The 20,640-nt window shown below is 38.3% G+C and overlaps 1 protein-coding gene across 1 annotated transcript in view; it reads left to right on the top strand.

The window, feature by feature from the left end:
- The first annotated feature begins 11,575 nt into the window (after positions 1–11,575).
- The window catches only part of LOC126829635 (serine/threonine-protein phosphatase 2A 65 kDa regulatory subunit A alpha isoform), an 80,823-nt gene continuing 71,758 nt past the window's right edge, over positions 11,576–20,640 (top strand). Inside the window, exon 1 of the mRNA XM_050559621.1 lies at positions 11,576–11,712. Within this exon, the coding sequence (XP_050415578.1) occupies positions 11,632–11,712 (81 nt within the window). The 5' untranslated portion in view covers positions 11,576–11,631. The remainder of the gene's footprint in view (positions 11,713–20,640) is intronic.

Here is a 20,640-nt window from a genome sequence, read left to right as displayed (position 1 = left end):
TCCATTTAAAATATCATTTGAAACCCGGGTTAAAGCTGTTTCGTACTGTGAAATTGTTTATAAGCACTTTGAAATGGTTCATACAAGCAGTTATCATCTAGATGGGCCTTTATCTGAGAAGCAATACATTTCTCCAATATTTTAGAAATAAAACTTAAGTAATTTTTAAAAACATTAGGATCCAGTGTAGACTTTTTAATTAAAGGGGTAACAAGAGCTTGTTTGAAAACGTTGGGAATAGTAGAGGATGATATACAAGAATTAATAATATTGGTAAAAACTGGAATAACTTCGTCTAGACAGTCCTTAAGAACAGGAGTCGGAACAGGATCTAATGAACAAGATTTAGGAGCAGACGATTTAATGAGCTTTAAAACAAAAGATTCACTAACCAAGTTAAAATTTTCTAAATAAACAGAATTTTCGAACGTATCAAAATCATGAGCGTTAAAGTCAATAGTTTTATTGATATCATCAAGTTCGGTTTGTATTTTCTGTATTTTTATTTGAAAGAAATCAGAGAACAAATTCGCAAGTTTAGTGTCATTATCATTGTCCGGGAGAATAGTCCGCTCAGCATTATGCTCCAAAAGGGAATTCACAACTTTATACAGGTCTTTTTGTCTGTTTTCACCATTTTCTATTTTATCAGAGTAAAATTTAATTTTAGCGTCTTCAATTAATTTATTCACATTGTTTTTTTTTAAAGATTTATAAATCTGTTTATGGACATGTAGATTTGTTTTCCGCCACAGATGTTCAGCCTGATTAGGTCCCTTTTGGCTTCTAAAATAGAATCATTAAACCCCTGCGTATTGGGACGAATAGTAAATGTTTTTCGTTTGAAGAGGCACAAGTGTAAGATTCCCATTGTATGGGGAGGGGGGGGGGGTGTAATTTTGGGGACAGAAAACACTTGGTTCAAAATTAGCCAATGAAGCGGTCTGTTACGGCGAGTTCTTGGAGTGCTCTGCACGGAACTGGGTAAACCTCCAGAAACGTCAACGCTGATTGATTAATCAATGTCTGACGTCATAGGGTCAAAAGTCGCTCGTATGACTCCTGACGCGACCTCCCAGTACAACTGATCAGATCTTCATGTAATGTAGGCCATCGAAAGTATAAGAAAAACCAAACGAAATATACATTTGTATTTTAACCGGTTTGCTTTTTCGTTCAGTACGAATTTCGTTATTCCAAATATTAAATTATAATTGTACTTTTCAAGAGATCTGGAAATGTACATAAAAACACAGTAAATCAGAGACATGTTTAGATATTAGTTTATTCTTAATCTTCATCAGAAGATTCAAAATCAAAGTTTATAATAGGAGCGGGATAAATATCTTCTGGATGGCTAATCAACAGCTCGCATATATCCTTTGGATATGCTTCAGATACCCATTCACATTGTAAATCTTCATTCCAGCCTTGTATCGCAGAATCATCTTGTTCAATCATTGGTTTTGCAGCCTGTCTCCATATTGTTGCGTTTAATGTGCAGCAAAAGACTACTCAGGCAAGATGGTAATAAAGAAAGAAAGGTTTGATATTTTTCATCACAATTAAAATTCCTCCAGAAAATCTTTCTTCTTGTGTCATCTGCTGACGTAAGTCACCTTTCGGCGTACATGGTACAAATATTTGTTTCTAAACCAGCAATTACGTCACCAGAAACATCATTTGTCTGTCCCAGCTGTTTAAAATTGTTAAAAAGTTGGAAAAAGAAAGACAGATAGTCATTACCACTGAAAGCATGTAGGCCAAGATATTCTTGACACTTCAATACTAATCTTGATTAGATAAAAAAAATATATCAAGATTATTATTGAAAGTGTCAAGAATATCCTAGAACTGACAACAAACCATGAGGACACCAAAATAGCTTAACTACTCCTCTTCACATTGCAAATTAATGGAGGCGCTGAAACAAATTGTATTTTGCGTTCTTGCTTGGGCGAAATAGACATCCCAATCATTCTCCTCGCAAACAATGATCCAAATATACACATTCTGGTCCATAATGAAACGGTCAAAGGTTGACAATATCGGCGACATACATCAGTAGATGACACTAGAAGAAAGATTTTCGGCGTGAAAAAAATAACAGACCTTTCTTTATTACCACCTTGCCGTAGTGGCCTTTTGCTGCATGGCTGAAATGAAGATTTATAATGTGAATTGGTATCTGAAGCATATGCAAAGGATATATGCGAGCTGTTGGTCAGCAAGAAGATATTTATCCCGCTCATATTATGACCCCTGATTTTGAATCTTCTGATGAAGTCTAAGAATGAACTAATATCTAAACATGTCTCTGATTTACTGTGTTTTTTATTTACATTTCCAGATCTCTTGAGAAGTACCTTTATATTTCAATATATTGAATGACGAAATAGGTACGGAACGAAAAGGCTAACGAGAAACCACTTTTAAACTTGTAAGGTCAATTTTGAACCAAACGATTTCTGTCCACAAAAACACATGTTGCCCCCTCCCCCTTCGGGCACCCACCCGGCGCCTAACCCCACACACTGGGAATCTTATAAACATATTTACAGATGTTTCATCATTTAAATCGACGTGAGCTCATTTCCCGCCAATTTTACCCCCCGCCCTCCTCACACGCAAACAGCACTTCGCCACAAATCAAGGCGCTATTGCACTTTCGTACCTCTACCAGTTCCCGTGGTCGTAGGCACTTGAAATTTTCAGAGGATGTTAAGGGGGGCTAGCAATGACCACACACAGATAAAGTTCTCTCTCGTTAGAAATTAAAAGGTCGGTAAAATAAAAAGTTATTGATCGATTCCTCTAATAATTTCAAGTTCCTACGACCACAGGAACTGGTAGAGGTACGAAAGTGCAATAGCGCCCAAATGAAAACGGTTGTCCAGGGGCATCATACACACTTCTTTAGAGAATAGATGGACAGTACTAGAAATTTATGTTTTATTAATATATAACATGATAATCATTTATGTCAAAATAATGACATAAATGATTGTAGACATTGGACCCCCATATATCTCGAAAACGCCACCAGATTCTATAAAAAAAATAGATTACTGCCCGTCACGGTCCCAGAACCAGAATCCATTGGATTACTTCATCTGGAACAGTCTCTTTGAAAAGGTTTATGAAGAAAGCGCTTACCGAAAATGAACTAAAGGATACAATTTGGTCGAAATGGGCAGAAATATACTGAGAAGAAGTACGAAATTCTATTTCAGGATGGAAAAGGAGCTTATATCTAAAAGAAAGAAAGAGGAAATATTGACCAAAGCTGTTTATATAAACAGGGAGGTCCTATGTTCGATCCCGGTGTCGGTTGTGCAGGACAGAGTGCCTGTCAAGGGACAATGTATAGTTGTTGTTGGGATGGGACATTGGTGTGCACGTAAAAGAGCCTTGGCAGTTGGAATTTGATATAAAAGTAGGTAAGAGCGCTCCTGTGCAGGTAAAGTTTTTCTCATAGCGCACTGTATGGCGTATGCTTGCTTGTTTGCATTAGCCAAGTCGAAGCAGAACAGTAGGATGTTAAACCCCCTTTCATTTCATGCATTTTGTATAATTCCACTTTATATAGAGAGAAGAACAAAGTTATTTAAATTCTTCAAGAATACTAAGTCAACATATCTTGCAACATCCTTGTCAGTATGGTCACACCCCAACACTTGTAGGTAGCCGATTGGCTAACGCTCTCGCTAATCAGAGCATGGCCAATCCTCGAATGCAGACTATCCAAGTAGGCCACCCTGCGTGAGCGTGGGGGCAGACTTTTGGTCTGGACATCTGACAAGGGCCTAAGGGTTGAAAAGAAGGGATCAGGACGATAGTTAGAGAGTCAGTAAGTTAAGTTGGGGGCAAGGTCCCAAGTTAAGAAGACCAGAACATGAGGGGCCTGTTTCACGAAATTGTAACTAAGATAAAATCCAAATTTTAGTAATTTGATTGGATAATGTTGGATTGATTTTAGTGGTTAGCCAATAGAAATTGAAGTATCTACTAAAATTTGGATTTTATCTTTAGTTAAGATTTTGAGAAACAGGGCCCTCGCCAGAGCACCAGGGTTCCCTCAAGACAAGCTAACTAAGAAGTCATCAACTAAGGAAACATTAACTAAGGAGTCTTGTACATTATATGGTTGGAAGAATAATAAAAATATTTTTTGAAGTTATACCAGTGTTGTCATCAAGAACTTAAGAACCTATAGTGTAACAGTGGACATCTGTACAATTTTAATACATTCCATTTAGTACTAAGCAAGGATGATTTGAACTGGACACAAACTAGATCATTAACATATATGGTGACACATATGTCTGCATATCTTTACAAAAATAATATATTCCATTCAGTTATTGGCAAGGATGATTTTGACTTGTGGTTTAAGGTCCATTTAACACAAACTAGGTCATTTGGGGACTAACATGTTACAATTTTATTTCAATAATTTGCTTGCCCAAAAAGAGAACATCCACGAGGTTGGACAGACAACACTACACCATGTTACGTACAAGGCTAGGTTAGGATGGAAACCACGTCACTTAACTCAGTGATAGACCTTACGATCTAAAACGCATATGTTAAACCACTTTTGACGTACCATGGGACAGGTTTCATGAAGGTACAGTGCAATTTACAATTAATAAATCTTATATGAATGTGATATAGTAATGTAACGTGAAGTATGATACAGATTCCGAGTAAGCATATTTCACCTCTCAGGTAAATGATCACTACACTGTTAATAGCTGCGGGAGATTCGCAGCAGCATCTCCAATACGTTCTCTTCGCTGGAACTGTTCTATAGAGAACCAGAAAATCGAACCGTGATCACTCACTAGTAGTAGAGAAGCATTACATGTGTTACTTTGCCCGTGACTTGAAGACTTGAAGTGTTTTTGAGATATGTACATGTTCGCTCCTGTAACAGGTTTTCAGGGCGAGGGTATTGTAGATGATCCAGGGTATTGTAGATGATCCAGTGATATTGAGTCGTAGTCGGCAAGGTGACTACACAGCAAGCATAGGATTGGTATGGGTTCGCGTGCCCATCAGCACCAGGGAACCGGCCCGGGCTCCCGTGTCGGAGCGGCCCCTTTTACTAACCGCGGAGCCAGGGCGGGGTGTCCGGGTTGCTCTTCCACGGAAAAATTTTGAAAAATGAACCCCAAATATGCGATTGTTTGCGCTATACAAATTCTGTGTTGATTGATTGATTGATTGATATCTGATTATTATCTGTCAAATAATATATCTCATAAATCGATTAATTTAGGCCAAAACCCCAACCTACAAGTAATTTACAACCATCAACCTGTGAAATTATCATATCGTCATATTATTAATTAACGTATTATCATTGTATCGTCAAGAGTCAAGAGTCAAGAGAATTTAACTGGTTAAAAAATGGGACTAGTTGGGAAAATTTTGACCATTTGATTAACCAGTTGACGGGGTGGGAGCGGACATGTATAGGTGTACGGGACACAATTCATTTTTGAATTTTCGGAAATGGGAGGCCATTTCCCGCAATTTGAGACCATTCCCAACATCCCAATTCTGTAATTTCATGTCTGAAAATAACGAATTAATAAAAATGTCAAGGATTGTTTAACACCAGCCTCAGGAAATCGTTTCGCACTCATATTCAGCCAGCAGACCAGCAATCATCAAATTTTGCTGAGGCCTTAAAATTGAATATTGTTTTGGAGTTACGAACCATCGGCAGACGTTTTCTGGCGTATCCCCACAAACAGGGTGCAGGTGACTTAATAATTAGTAAATTAGCGGGCGACAGCGTCGGGTGAATCCGATGACATTTTCGGATGAAATTCGGAATCTCAATTGCAGGATTCCGAATTCCGGCCCGCACCAAGCACACCCGGCCCTAAAAGTCTATTATACCAGCCCATTCCAGACTCCAGTAATGGCGTGGCGGCCCTTTAAAGCCACCGGCCACATCGCCGGTCCAATACTCCCCCCCCCCATATAATGTTCAACAGAAAAAGGTTTTTTAGACGAATTGGACAAAATTATTTTTTTCATTTTATGTCCGACCGATCCGCCCCTGATCCGCACAATGTCATCTGCCAAAATTGATTGGCCAATTGATCTTTCAAATTAACAATGGATGGAATGTTCATATTTGAGAAAAAACCCATTAAAATTCAATTTTTGGCTAGTACTTTCATCGCGTTAAAACGAATCATCGGGCCGCTGTGGGTGGCTTGAACGTTCCTCGTGCCAATTATATAGGTTATTTTGGACAAAAATATTTTAGGAATCGGACCGCGCGTATTCCCAGCTGTATTTAGGAGCCGATCATCGTACAGTACAATTTGGAAGTGTTCATGGAGAGGCATTGAAAATCAGGAGGCTACTATCATACATTCCATATTGAAATCCCTAAATGAGAAGAGAAGATGACATAGGCCAAAAACAACACCACATAAATGACCTTTGACGGTGGCACCAAAACTGAGGACATAGGAAGGCGGGTCAGAGAATACACTTCTGCTCGAACCTAGGTATATGTAGGTGGTTGGCATGTGCAGTCAGCATTATACTGGAGTGCCATACTGTACATCCTGTTGTGATTTATATGCCATCTTCCCAATCTGAACTTGGACACCGCCAGAGTTGTATGTCTATCCATAAAAACTTCTAAATGTTTCTTCTCGTGGTTCTTTTTAAAGGTGCATGTGGACAATAAATATATCATGCTGTTTAATACAGATCTTAATAACCGTGGTCTCATCCCTGCAAAACTACACACGATTTATAACCCGATTCTCTTCGGCTACCAAGCGATTGTTAAAGTACGATTTTGTCACAAAAATGTTATGATTATTAACCAAAATCACATATTTGGCATGAGACACGTTCAGATAACGAAACATATAGCAGTAATGGTGATGGTCAGTGGTCATTTGAAGATAATCGTTGGTCATTGGTGAAAAGGCGCTGCTTTGGTTGTATTCTGCTGATTTGCAAGCTTGCCATGCCAGCCCATACATTTATACATGTTCCTTCTACTAACTACTGAACAAAGGCGTACGGGCTCGATTACAGTTAGGGGGGCAGAACCCGAAATGCCCGAAAAAATTTCGGGTGTACAGACAGCGGCGCAGATCTTCCTCGAGAGGCGAAGAAGCAGAGCTCCCCTTGTATTGTATCCCCCCCCCTCCCCCCCAAGAAAATTCGTGAATATTTGACGGCTGCAAACATAATTTCCTGCTATTTCGGCCCGTCAACAAAGCAACTTCAAAGTGATCTAATATAGCCTAATTAAGATGGCTGACTCGAATTCCAATCAAAAGATCAATCGTTTACAGTCCACTGAGACGGGACCGTTAGGAGAAAATTTTGAAAATTTAACAGCCGCATACGCGTTTTCCTGCTATTCCAGTCTCTGAATACAGCAACTTCAATTTGGTCCAATATAGCCTACCTGGCTGACCCGAATTTCAAACAACCAATCAATCGTCGCGGGGTATGGGGAGCCTCACCCTCGGGGCCTCACCCTCCCGGAGAACATTTTGAAAATCTAACCACCGCAAATGCGTTTTCGGCTATTCTAGCTCGTGTAAGCAACTCCAAAAGTAGTCAATGGTTTTGTAATCGAAATCCCATTCTAAATTCCAACCATCCAATCAGACTGTTGCAGCTGCATTCACAAATAATAATCGATGCTCGAAAAATGTCGCACAAAGTAGAGTGGCTCCAGAAAAAATGTTTTAATTCATAGTCAAATCAGTACAAATTTGTGGTATTCAATTAAAAGAAAAGTAAAATTAGTGTTTTATTAGGGCTCAATGACAGGGAAGAAAAACTAGAAATGCCCGAAAAAATTTCAGGTTTACAGACAACGGCGCCAGTTTTCTTCGAGAGGTGAAGAAGCAGAACTGACCTTATATGGACCCCCGAAGAAAATTTTGGAATATTTGACGGCCGCAAACGCGTTTTACTGCTATTCCAGCCCGTAAAATTAGTGTTTTATTAGATCTCGGGCACTTTATTTTGCCAAGTAGATGAAATAAAAAATTTTTTTCACTTTACCCTTCTGCCCGAAAAGTCAGCTTGCCCGAAAGTTAGGGGGGCAGCTGCCCCCCCCCCCGCCCCCCTGGCTCGTACGCCTATGCTACTGAATACAGATGAGAATAATCATGGACTGATCCTGCAAAATTATACACCAGTGTTGTCCCCTACAATGACCGTCAACATTATAATTTATCATTTATGTTCAGCTGAATATCCAAAAACTAGAGTTGCTCAGTGGCGCTTTACAAACTCAGTTTGTAGAATAGAAAAAACTAAAATTGACAAATTATATAAGTAATAAAATACACAGGCACTCCGGAAAAGAACGGTTTTATGTCTATTTTGTTTATTTTGAAACGTAGTCTCTATATCATCCAGAACACCAATACCTTGACTAAGGGTAAGCAGAGCGATAAACAATTTGATTGGTCGAGACTTTGGAACACAATAACTCTCCTTCTAATTGAAGTAGGGTGTTCAAACTTGGTGCCTTGATGGAGTTCGATTATAAGCATTGTCTGCTTAAGGTAAGCAGAGATAAGCAATCTGAATGACTGATGCTTTGGGGCACGATAACTTTGGTTATAATTAAGCGAGAGTGATGAAACTTCTTCGAGTATAGATTCATTATACCATTACCTTTACTAAGTTCGATGACGAGAATTTTCTGCTTAGGCCAAGGAGTGATAAGCAATTTGATTGGTCAAGACTTTGGAACATAACAACTCTGCTTTTAATTGAGGTAGAATGTTTAAACTTGATGTAGATGCAGTGTTCATTAGGTGAAATGTCTTGACTGAGTTCAGTGATTAATATTTCGAGCTACTAAGCAGAACTAAGTAATGCCATTGGTCAATGCTTTCGGACAAGATAACTTTGATTCTATCTGATAGAGAGTGATGACACTTTGTGTATAGTTGATAATCAGTTTGATTGCTTGATACTTTTGAAAAAAATAAATGTGCGATTAATTTGGTTGACCCAAAACATTAGCTTTTAGCCTATAGGCCTATAGTGTAGCAACTATTACGTACGCTTATAAAAGCTGGCTGCATCATTTATTAATCCGTTTTCCATTCTTTTTATTGTTTATACATGTCGGAAGATAATAAATACATCCTAATCTGCGAAAACTATCTATCTTTTATTTAGACGAATATTGACTTTGATAATGAATGATGATATAATGATCGTCGCCCGTTACTGCGTTGGTCTTACGTATCCAATTTCTAGTTAGTGTAGGCCTACTAGTAGTTCTACCATTGTAGTACTGATATCCCATTTCTATACTGATTCCCACACCATTGTAGACCCGTAGCGCCATGGAAAACGCATCACTTTTTTTCCCAAATATTTTATTACTAGGTGGTTTTGTATGTATAATATTATGCAATACTATGAACTATTGTTTCACACAATGCTCCCAAACGCAAAAAATATCGGCCCGTGTGCACACAAAAAATTGCACGAGATGCACATGAAAAACCCAATATTCACGTGCAGCATTATGTGTGAGCCCTTTAAAAGCATGTTTTCAACTTAATGTGCAGTACATGAACTGTGAAACGTCAATCTGTCGTAATTTGTTATTGGACGTGTGAAGGAATCGAGCTAGAGATGCCGAGACTTACTGAAAATCAACGGAATGAAGCCATGGGAATGTCCAGGGCTGGCATGTCTACAAGTGCTATTGCCAGTCACTTCAATTGTCACCAGTCCACTATTGTAAGGTTGGTGGAACGTGTTCGAGTTACTGGATCAACACGTGACCTTCAACGTCCTGGACCACAACGCGTTACAATCCAGGCTCAGGACCGCTACATCCGGGTCACTCATCTGCGTGACAGATTCCGCCCAGCGACTCGAACTGGTGCAGCAGTCGTCGGAAGACAAGGACCAGTAAGTGCCATGTGCCAACACCGTAAGACGTCGTCTAAGAGAAGTAGAACTCCGTGCACGACGACCTTACGTTGGAGCTATCCTCAGGGATCATCACCGTCAGCGGCGTTTGATATGGGCTCAATGACATCAGACATGGAGAAAAGTAGACTGGCAAAGTGTGCTCTTCAGTGATGAGAGTCGCTTTCATCTTTATCACGCTGATGGCCGTCAACGTGTGTGGAGACGTCTTGGGGAACGTCTTGCAGACTACTGCGTCTTCGCAACGAATCGATGGAGTGGGGGAAGTGTAATGGTGTGGGGAGGCTTCACATTTCATCACCGTACCGCCCTACACATTTGCAGGGGTCGCGTTAATGCTTTAGCCTACCGCGATGATGTCTTGCAACCAATTGTTGTTCCGATGTTACGAGCGCACCCACAACTTCAGCACTTCCAACAGGATAATGCATATCGCCCGTTTTAGTATGGACTACCTGGCTGCTAACAACATCAATGTCTTGGACTGGCCATCCATGTCTCCGGACATGGCACCGATAGAACATGTCTGGGATGAGATTGGACGCCGTCTGTATCGGAGACCACAGATGCACATCATTGCTGCTTAAGAAGCTGCTCTTGTCCAAGAATGGAACAATTTGCCCAAGGCCCTCTTTCAAACATTGGTAAATTCCATGCGACGTCGCTGCACAGCGTGCGTAAGAGCCCGTGGAGGACACACGCACTACTGACATCTGTGTCGTACTTTTGGCTTTGACCCCTCTGACTTTGTACCGTTGATTACAGATTAAACATCCATAAGTGTACAAATGTGTTGTTATTGATGTGTTCCCATTTGAATTTGTTCACAATAAGAAGCAAAATAAATAAGATATGTTTACAGGATCATTTTGTTATACGAAAAACTAAGTGATGCGTTTTCTTTGGGGCCCAGTATACATGTACTTACTTACTTAAATTAATCTTTTAATTGATTTGTATATATTTTCTTTCCTCTGTTGTAAATTATTGTGATGTGTTGTTTAATTTATTAGCTACATCGTTTGTATTATATTTTCTATGAAGGGCAGGATGTTATAGAAAGGCTATCATAACTTATAATCTTCAACCCTTCTTAAATAAAGTCATTGCCGGTCTTTCGTACAGGACAGTTTGCTGTATATAGGACACAGCACATGAATGTAGGGCGAAAGTTATTTTTAGTCTTTCTCTCCTTTTTCCTTTTCCCCCCCCTTTTTCATGGCGATTTTTGTTGACTTTTTGGTGTAGAATCGAAGAAAAGGGTTTGAAAATATATTTTCTGCCAGGTTTTGGTGAATATTCATGATTTTGAGGCGGAAGGATACAAGAGTTGAGAGGTTGGTTAGGTTGAAATGTAGAGTCCAAAATTGCATGTTTAATTGTCTCTACTTCCAGATTGTGTATCTCAAGTTTCCCATGGTGAACCTTATACGTGCTTTTGGGCAAGAGGTTGCCACATGTTGTTTCATCTATGGTCGAAAGTGTTCTACCCAACGAAAATTTGGGAAAAAGTTAGAGCCGGTCTAAGAGACGAGAATTAACATTATTTATAAAGTCAATGGGGAAAACATCAGTGATCTGTGGCCAAATGACTGACAGTCTTCGCTAATCCAGGCATGCGTACTAGTTAAATTTCCGGTTGAATGTCGAAATTCATTCAAAATGGCGTCGTCTGATACTGGTGATGATTCTCTGTACCCAATTGCAGTGTTAATTGACGAATTAAGAAATGAAGATGTGCAGGTATACATGATATTAATAATTTCACAACGAACTGATCAACCAAAAAATCTCAGTTTAATGAACCGGTTATGACGACAACATCCGAATCTGTCATTAGTCTGAGCCGTCAGGCTATTTATTTAGTCATATTATCATTATCATTATCAAGTCATTTCCCGAATGTCATATTGGTATTTATTTATTAGACCTATACAATTACTAAAATGATTTCTTCCGATCAGGCTGAGTATTCACAGAATACTTAATTATTAATAAATATTTGTGTCCATGTGATGAATTAGACATTACATTTGTGGCCAATTTTGTGGGCGATACGATGTGATGTAGCCTAGCTCTCTGATCAAAACGTAATGAAAGATATTTTCTTAATCTTAGTTAATCTCAAGAGAAGGTTCAGAGCTTTATTATGCTGTATAAGATTAGGAAGACGAAATCTGCATGAAGAATCAAGTAAAACAATGTCATATTTTCTGTATTCCAACAAGTTAGATAAGATGTTACTCTTTGATATTCTGATAATGATATCATAACTGTATAACATCCAAACAATCCAAAGCTCAGACGGCTCAGTGTAAAATTTGATAGCTATCCTACGGGGGTGCGGATGTGGACCCTATAGGGGTCACAATTTTTATCCGATTTTGTTGAAACTTGAAATGAAAGTTTATAACCCAAAGATCTCGGTTCCTTTCGATATTTGTGCATATCGGACCGTAACTTCCTGAATTATGGCCCCTGATTGTACGAAAAATCACGTTTTTAGCTTGTGGACCCTATAGAAGTCATAATTTTTATCCGATTTAAAAAAACGTTCTATTATATCACCGTTACACCCTAAGGATGTGCATAGTGGACCGTAACTTCCTGAATTATGACCCCTGATTGTGCGAAAAATCACGTTTTTAGCTTGTGGACCCTATAGAAGTCATAATTTTTACCCGATTTAAAAAAACGTATTATTATATGACCGTTACACCCTAGGGACGACTGAATTCGAATTTCGTGAAAATCGGCCCAAAATTGACAGACAAAATGGCCGCCGTTCGTTCTCAAATAGCGTAAGAAAATGGTATATCAAGGTTGTGGACCCGACCGATTTTGTTGAAACTTGAAATGTAAGTCTATAACCCAAAGATCTCGGTTCCTTTCAATATTCGCGCATATCGGACCGTAATTTCCTGAATTATGGCCCCTGATTGTACGAAAAATCGCATTTTTAGCTTGTGGACCCTATAGAGGTCATAATTTTTATCTGATTTAAAAAAACGTATTATTATATCACCGTTACACCCTAAGGACGACTGAGTTTGAATTTCATAAAAATCGGCCCAAAATTGACAGACAAAATGGCCGCCGTTCATTCTCAAATAGCGTAAAAATATGGTATATCAAGGTTGTGGACCCTATAGAGGTCACAATTTTTATCCGATTTTGTTGAAACTTGAAATATAAGTTTATAACCCAAAGATCTCGGTTCCTTTCAATATTTGCCCATATCGGACCGTAGCTTCCTGATTTATGGCCCCTGATTGTACGAAAAATCATGTTTTTAGCTTGTGGACCCATTAGAGGTCATAATTTTTATCTGATTTAAAAAAACGTATTATTATATTACCTTTCCACATTAAGGACAGTTGAGTTCGAATTTCGGGAAAATCGGCCCAAAACTGACAGACAAAATGGCCGCCCTTCGTTCTCAAATAGCGTAAAAATATTGTATATCAAGGTTGTGGACCCTATAGAGGTCACAATTTTTATCCGATTTTGTTGAAACTTGAAATATGTTATTTATAAAACAAAGATCTCAGTTCCTTTCGATATTCGCGCATATCGGACCGTGACTTCCTGAATTATGGCCCCTGATTTTACGAAAAATCGCGTTTTTAGCTTGTGGACCCTATAGAGGTCATAATTTTTAACCGATTTAAAAAAAACGTTCTATTATATCACCATTACACCCTAAGGATAGTTGACTTCGAATTTCGTAAATATCGGACTAAAACTGACAGACAAAATGGCCGCCCCTCGTACTCAAATAGTGTATTATTATATCACCGTTACACCCTAAGTATGGCTGTGTTCGAATTTCGTGAAAATCAGCCCAAAACTGACAGACAAAATGGCCGCCTTTCATTCTCAAATTGCGTAAAAATATGGTATATCAAGGTTGTGGACCCTATAGAGGTCACAATTTTTATACGCCCACATTTTCATGTGGACGTATTATGCCGTCGCCCCCGTCCGTCCACAATTGTTTGTGGACTCTCTACAGGTCACAATTCTTATCCGATTTCGACGAAACTTGAAATATAGGTTTATCCCCAAAAGATCTCGGCTGCTTTCGATATTGGCATGTATCGGATCGAAACTTCATGGATTATGACCCCTGTTTGTACGAAAAATCACGTTTTTAGCTTGTGGACCCTATAGAGGTCACAATTTTTATCCGATTTTGTTGAAACTTGAAATGTAAGTCTATAACCCAAAGATCTCGGTTCCTTTCGATATTCGCACATATCGGACCGTAATTTCCTGAATTATGGCCCCTGATTGTACGAAAAATCGCATTTTTAGCTTGTGGACCCTATAGAGGTCATAATTTTTATCTGATTTAAAAAAACGTATTATTATATCACCGTTACACCCTAAGGATGACTGAGTTTGATTTTCATAAAAATCGGCCCAAAATTGACAGACAAAATGGCCGCCGTTCATTCTCAAATAGCGTAAAAATATGGTATATCAAGGTTGTGGACCCTATAGAGGTCACAATTTTTATCCGATTTTGTTGAAACTTGAAATATAAGTTTATAACCCAAAGATCTCGGTTCCTTTCAATATTTGCCCATATCAGACCGTAACTTACTGAATTATGGCCCCTGATTGTACGAAAAATCATGTTTATAGCTTGTGGACCCATTAGAGGTCATAATTTTTATCCGATTTAAAAAACAGTATTATTATATTACCGTTCCACCCTAAGGACAGTTGAGTTTGAATTTTGTGAAAATCGCCCCAAAAATGACAGACAAAATGGCCGCCGTTTGTTCTCAAATAGCGTAAAAATATGGTATATCAAGGTTGTGGACCCTATAGAGGTCACAATTTTTATCCGATTTTGTTGAAACTTGAAATGTAAGTTTATAACACAAAGATCTCAGTTCCTTTCGATATATGCGCATATCGAATTGTAATTTCCTGAATTATGGCCCTTGATTGTAGGAAAAATCACTTTCTTGTTAGCTTGTTCTCTATCCATCTCTCGAAAATGTGGGCGTATCCTGCCTGGCAGCCGCTGGTTATCCAATTTTGTTGAAACTTGAAAAGTAAGTTTATAACCCAAAGATCTCGGTTCCTTTCGATATTTGTGCATATCGAATTGTAATTTCCTGAATTATGGCTCTTGATTGTAGGAAAAATCACTTTCGTTTAAGCTTGTTTTCTATCCATTTCTCGAAAATGTGGGCGTATCCTGCCTGGCAGCCTCTGGTTACTTATTGTTAAATAACTGTTAAACACTTACTTATTGATAAATAAACAACAATGTATAGAATAAATAAGTTTTACTCGTCAATTTTTGTTGATTACCAATCACGACCAAGATTAGTTTGCTGTATATTCGTATTGTTTGTTAATTGCAGTTATGATTTTAGATTTTAGGTCAGTTCACCGATGTTTTTGTAGTAAAGCAAAATTCCATCAAAATATAATCTATTTCTTTCAGAATTATTCTCATTGGAAATTTTCATGTGCCATCTCTCGTAATTTCTCACGTCCCGCGAGAGTTCTACTTTTCATTTCAGTTAACTTAACCAATGGTGAATAGGCGCCATCTATTTTTAGCAACATATTCATCGGAATTTTATTACCCGATCACATTATACTAATCGAATACACAAAATAAATGTTCACAATGACAGCATGGTGGCGAGTCTTTCACACCCTTTTGGCAGCTTAATCACTTGCCAAAATGCATCATGGACTCTACGTATTACCCAATAATCAACTAAATTGCGCAGGAGCCCCTTTTAAATAAGACAAATTAGATTGATATTATTTCGAAACCAACCATAATTAATTTTAAAACTCGTTGATTTAATTTCTGTACATGAAATGAAACTAAACAACTCCAAATATAAGAATTCCGAATAGGATCAATTTAGAATACCAAAATGCGAATTGTAACACATTGTGGTGTAAACTGTGTGATAAACTATCAAATAAATCGTAAATCAATGGAACCTGTTGTAAGGTGGACACTGCATGCTTTCTTTTAACATTGGGTTATTTGAGTACCAGGTAATCTGAACAGCTGAAGATAACACGTGTCGAAATAATGGCTACGTGCAATTTTATTCTTTGATCTGCTCTATCACGGGCAATCCTGTTCTAGTGAAACCAACATGCATGAAAATGACTATATTACAAGATGAAAGTTTTGCTATGAGCAATGCTCGAGGACAGCTGTCTAGTCGCTCGGATGGGACGAAAAACCGAGGTCCCGTGTACATATTGGCATGCACGTAAAAGATCCCTTGGCAAAATTTCCCTCATAGCACACTGTATGGCGTATGCCCGTCTTCATTACCCCAGTTTAGGAGCAGAACAGTAGGACGTTAAACCCCATTTCATTTCGATTGTAAGTGATGTAATTTTAGTGAAATTGGTGTGGATTCGGAAAATAAGTTAAAACGTATGCAAAGGAAGAAGTGGGACACTATTCATGTTAAAATTGCATTGACATATTTTATAAATAAAATAATCGGAAAATAAGCTAAACGTATGCAAAGGAAGAATTTGGACACTATTCATGATAAAATTGCATTGGCATATTGTCATTGGTATTAATGTATAAATAAAATATTAAAAATTCATGTAATACCTGTTTTTAAATTTGTGGGATGAAAGGACCCAATATAAGTGGGATGAAAGGACCCAGGTAAATTTGGGATGAAACAGCCCGAGATGAACCGGTAGTGGGTTGAACCGGTAGTGGGATGAAACGACCTGCTCCCATCCTACAGCTACTGTCTGAACTGTCATAAATTTTAAACAGATTTCTTCAATTGTGAACTACTGGTACTTAATTTTATGGTTATAAAAAAACTTGCCTACATGTATGTGTTTGAAATCAACTCCTGTACAATGAAATATCCCAACGAATAAAAAAGTTCTCTCTTGAAAAGTCAATGTTTTTGCTTGTATTTCAACAGAGTTCATCACATCAGGGCTTGCCACGAGACGCGAGCAACTGCTCGCGTAAATCTACATTTACGCGAGCGGTTCGTTGCTCGCGCAAAATTTTAAGAAAACCCTGTAAAAATAATCAAAATATTGACAAGTTTATTGCCGAAACTAACCCAAACAATGTCAATAACGTCATAAATTCGTCTGTCAAACTGAGATTCACCCAGCTGCACGCGGCATTTCCTCCTGAAATTTGATTGGCTAATAAAGTTACTCGCAACTTGTGTTACTAAAAATACACTTTAGACCTGAACGTCATGTCTGGTTTTCCTACGAACACCAGTAACAAACACGTGATAATCGAGTCTAAAGTAAAGAATGTTAACATCCGGCATTTGGCATTCACGCTAAATGAACACGTTTCAAACTAATATTTATCGTTATTTCCTATTTTATCAGAACTTCGGTTTTTATTCCATTGTGCAGTCGTATAATTTTCAATCTAAGCGTAATAATGGCCAAAGGCAACCTGATTGCCCTATCCACATTTATTTCGTGGGGTGAAGAAATCCATACGGAAATTGGTTTTAATAAAGAAGAGTACGTATGACTGTCAAAAACAGAAAGCGATGGTCACACATGTTTACTGCAAACTTTGTGCCAGGAATAGCAATTTTCTTATGATTTTAAATTGAAACAGTGTTACAAAATGTGTGCTCACGCAAACAACATTTTGCGTGAGCAATTTTTATTGCTCGCCTTGCTCGCCCAAACCTAAATTTGCGGGAGCAGTCATCTGCTCGCCATCAATTTATTCGTGGCCAGCCCTGCACATGATAAGTGAAACCATCCTAAGATATTGAAGGGTGGATAAAAGTTAGTTGACAAATTTTGACAACCACATGTGTTGCAATCAAAACAAAGCGCAATCTTTTCGATCGTTTGAGTTTGTGCAATAGAAATATCAGCTGAAGACTATTACATTGGAGATAATTCTTAAACAATTGATTGTCAGTCTACTAAATTTTATTCACACTGTATATATCACCAATTACACAGATACTCGTAAATATAATAATGTTTATCCCATCATCACACCAATATTGTAAATACCCTGTATATTATATATTTTTAAAAATGACTTTAGATTACAGTCAATTAGGATGTAGGTCGATAATTTCCATGTTTAATTCACTTACAAAGTTCATGTTAGTTACAGTAAACTTCGCATAAGTCGGATCTACATGTAAGTGGACTGACCAATTTCATCCGAGTTAGCCAAAGACCGAAATTAAATCTTAGCTCGATTAGAAATAAACTGCAAGAGTCGGATAATAATTGTTTGTATGTGCGAGTAGATAACTTCCATTTTGTCGCCATCTTTGAAAAATGTCCTTAATTTTCCCGGAAAGTGTCTCGTACAGCAGACAGAGTGTTTCAAATTTTCCGGGAAAATTATAGAGGAAAGTATTTTGGGGCTCTGTCCATGGAATACCTTACCGCGTTTAAGACCATCAGGACGTAACTGACAGTGAAATATTGAACATACTACCGATCCGACTTAGGTGAAGAAAACCAGCGGCTGCCAGGCAGGATACGCCCACATTTTGCAAGAGATGGATAGAGAACAAAAAGCGATTTTTCTAACAATCAAGGGCCATAATTCAGGAAGTTACGATCCGATATGCACGAATATCGACAGGAACCAAAATCTTTGGGTTATAAAGATATATTTCAAGTTTCATCAAAATCAGCACAAAATTCTGACCTCCAGAGGGTCCACAACCTTGATATACCAGATGTCTACCCATTAGCTAACAAGCGGCGGCCAATTTGTCTGGCAGTTTTGGTCTGATTTTCACGAAATTCGAACTCGACCAACCTTATGATGTAACAGTGATATATTTGAACATAGAAGGACCACAAGCTAAAAACGTGATTTTTCATACAATCAGGGGCCGTAATTCAGGAAGTTACGATCCGATATGCACGAATATCAAAAGCAATCAAGATCTTTGGGTTATAAACATGCATTCAAGTTTCATCAAAATCGGATTAAAATTGTGACCTCTACGGGGTCCACAACCTTGATGTACCATATTTTTACACTATTAGCTAACAAGCGGCGGCCAATTTGTCTGGCAGTTTTTTCCGATTTTCACGAAATTCGAACTCAACCTTCATTATGGTGTAACAGAGATTCATATATCCTGATGAGCTCGGAGTTGAAAACACTGCTGACAGTGACAGTTGCGCTTCCTGCTTGGATCTGCGTCTCGGTTGTGACAATTGCCATAAACTTGGTGTTGGATTGTACGATGGACGTGATGACTTTGACTTTCCGATTGTTGACTTTCCGTTTGTTAGTAGTAGCATTCCAGTGTCGCCAGCTTGTGGAGTGTTTGTGTCTCAGCTAATTCGTTACGTGAGGGCTTGTTCATTTTATTCTGATTTTTTAAGTAGAACGAGGCATTTGTCATCTAGGCTTCGGCTGCAGGGATACTTGCGAACTTAACTTATTAAAACCTTTAAAAAGTTTTATGGCCGTCATATTGACTTGATTGGTAAATGTAACATGCCTCTCTCGGCTATTGTTCTAGATATATTTAATTGACGTGTATAATTTAATTGACGCGTATGCTGTATCCCTGATAATGTCTGTCTGCTGCATCGTTGGCGCTGTTCATCGCGTGTGTTTTGCGTGCTGGTAGTCTGTTGGCTGATCACGCTATTTTACTGAGGTTTCGCCTAGTGGTTTGGATGCATGTGTGGCACCGGGCGGGGTAAGCTTACTCTTCCAGACACCTGTTGCCACTGTTTGTCGTGTGTTTTGTACACGGTTAACAGTCCATATGCTGATTACACTTTTTTGCCTATACCGTTTTTTTAGGACTTTGAATTTCATCTAATGGTTTAGATTGTTCATACTTGGTTTTATTTTATTTAAACAGCTTTTTAATCGGATAATAATTGTGACCTCCAGAGGGACCACAAGCTAAACCAGCTGCTGCCAGGCTGGATACGCCCACATTTTGCAAGAGATGGATAGAGAACAAGCTAAAAACAAACAGGATTTTTTGTACAAACAGGGGCAATAATCCAGAAAGTTATGGTCTGAAATGCGCATATATCAAAAGGGACTGAGATCTTTGGGGTATAAAGATATCATTTAAGTTTCATCAGAATCGATCGGACAAAAATTGTGACCTCTAGAGGGTTGACAACCTTCGTATTGCATACTTTTACATAATTTGCGAACAAAGAGCGGCCATTTTGTTGGGCAGTTTCATTTTGGTTTTCCTGAAATTCGAATTCAACCTTCATTATGGTGGAATGGTGAAATATTTAAACGGTTTTTAAAATCGGAAAAAAATAAAATTGTGATCTCTAGAGAATCCGCAAGCTAAAAATGCCATTTTTCGAACAATCAGGGGTCATAATCCAGGAAGTTAAGTTCGGGTATCCGCGATTATCAGAAGGATCCATGCTCTTAGTGTGTAATGGTGATATATTCACACATTTTTTTTAAATCAGATAAAAATTGTGACCTCTACAAGGACCACAAGCTAAAAAACGCGATTTTTCATACAATCAAGGGTCATAATTCAGGAAGTTACTATCCGATATGCTGAATATCGAAAGGAACCAAGATCTTTGGGTTATTAACTTACATTTCAAGTTTCATAAAAATCAAAAGGGATTGTGACCTCTAGAGGGTCCACAACATTGATATACCATATT

Source organism: Patella vulgata, chromosome 8 (assembly GCF_932274485.2).
Source record: "Patella vulgata chromosome 8, xgPatVulg1.2, whole genome shotgun sequence".
In the NCBI taxonomy this organism is placed as follows: Eukaryota; Metazoa; Mollusca; class Gastropoda; family Patellidae; genus Patella; species Patella vulgata.
Note: the sequence above shows the minus strand (reverse complement) of the source record. Positions and strands in the feature narration are given on the sequence as shown.